Source organism: Primulina huaijiensis, unplaced genomic scaffold (genome assembly GCF_012295235.1).
Source record: "Primulina huaijiensis isolate GDHJ02 unplaced genomic scaffold, ASM1229523v2 C13260335, whole genome shotgun sequence".
Lineage (NCBI taxonomy): Eukaryota > Viridiplantae > Streptophyta > Magnoliopsida > Lamiales > Gesneriaceae > Primulina > Primulina huaijiensis.
The window spans coordinates 1-1,254 of NW_027342040.1; the positions used below are offsets into that span (position 1 = coordinate 1).

The 1,254-nt window shown below is 36.1% G+C and overlaps 1 protein-coding gene across 1 annotated transcript; it reads left to right on the forward strand.

The window, feature by feature from the left end:
- The first annotated feature begins 6 nt into the window (after positions 1-6).
- Positions 7-1,047, forward strand: LOC140965483 (UDP-galactose/UDP-glucose transporter 2-like). Its single transcript, XM_073425547.1, has 3 exons — positions 7-100; positions 340-447; positions 573-1,047. The coding sequence occupies exons 1-3, from the start codon at positions 53-55 to the stop codon at positions 804-806; spliced, it is 390 nt and encodes a 129-aa protein (XP_073281648.1). The 5' UTR covers positions 7-52; the 3' UTR covers positions 807-1,047.
- The last annotated feature ends 207 nt before the right edge of the window (positions 1,048-1,254 follow it).

Consider the following 1,254-nt stretch of genomic DNA (forward strand, 5'->3'; position numbering starts at 1 on the left):
GGAAATGCTATTTTGTTCGACGGTGGTTGGTTTGCCTTTCCTGTTGCCGCCGATGATATTGACAGGGGAGTTGTTCAAGGCGTGGAACTCTTGTTACGAGGTAAATATTCGTCAATTTTTTTCCTCGGCGACGTTCCTCATTCCACCTGTTTCATTTCTTCATTACAAGAACAGAAAACAGTGTAGACTGGAAGTCAAAGAGAGAGATTTAGTTTGGGAATGCCTGTTAATAAGTAGTTACTATCTAGTAGAAATTCAAGCTGTTCGGGCATCCACTTACCTCCAGAGACCAGAAGTCCCGAATTTTGCTTGCATTTCATCTTTGCTTATGTGTTGCAGCATCCTTACGTTTACGGCGTGCTAATCTTTGAATCAATGGCTACATTTGTTGGTCAAGTCTCTGTGTTATCACTCATTGCTTTATTCGGTGCAGCCACGACAGCTATGGTATGCTTAGTTCCTACCTCGAAAATTTTTTCCAAGTATTATTGGAAGATCGACTTTCTTTTCTTCGATTACGCGACCTCAGAAAATCAGATACATTTTTTTACAGTTGGAGCATTTCAATACAGGTAACAACAGCAAGAAAGGCAGTAACTTTGCTGTTGTCATTTGTAATTTTTACGAAACCTCTTACGGAACAACATGGTTCTGGACTGCTTTTAATCGCCATGGGAATCGTGCTGAAGCTCCTTCCAGACAGTAAACTTCCCAGTCGAGCAGTAATGCGTGATGCCAGCGCCATGCAGAAGCCACTCGAAAACAAAGGCCATGTAGAAAATGAGGAGAAAAGGCCATTAGTCTGAGTTTTTTTAATTTGGAATTTTCTTTTATCATATTTTCATTTTTTGGGAAAAAAATTTACAACAAGAGTTAGATTGGTCGAGGATGCGTGGGCTTACCATATTTCTTACTTTGTGATTTTTTTAATTTAAATTGATTTTTTAATTTTTTCTTCACATGTATAATGTTTCAAAGAAAACATGTATGAACTGTGTATTTTCGTGTAAACTCGTACGAATTTAAATTATTTTTTTCAGTGTACAATATTTTTTGATTGGCAACTGTAAATAATGTTATTTTAAGTACAACAAAAATGAGCCAGACCAGCAGAAATTTTCAACCATTTCTTCTCTAAAACTATTCTACCAGTTTCAACAATTTTTTCTGCAATCTGAAAAAATGGGAACCTTTAAATTTAGACTAATTAAAATTCTTAACATTGACTAACAAAACGAAAATCAAGAATGAGTA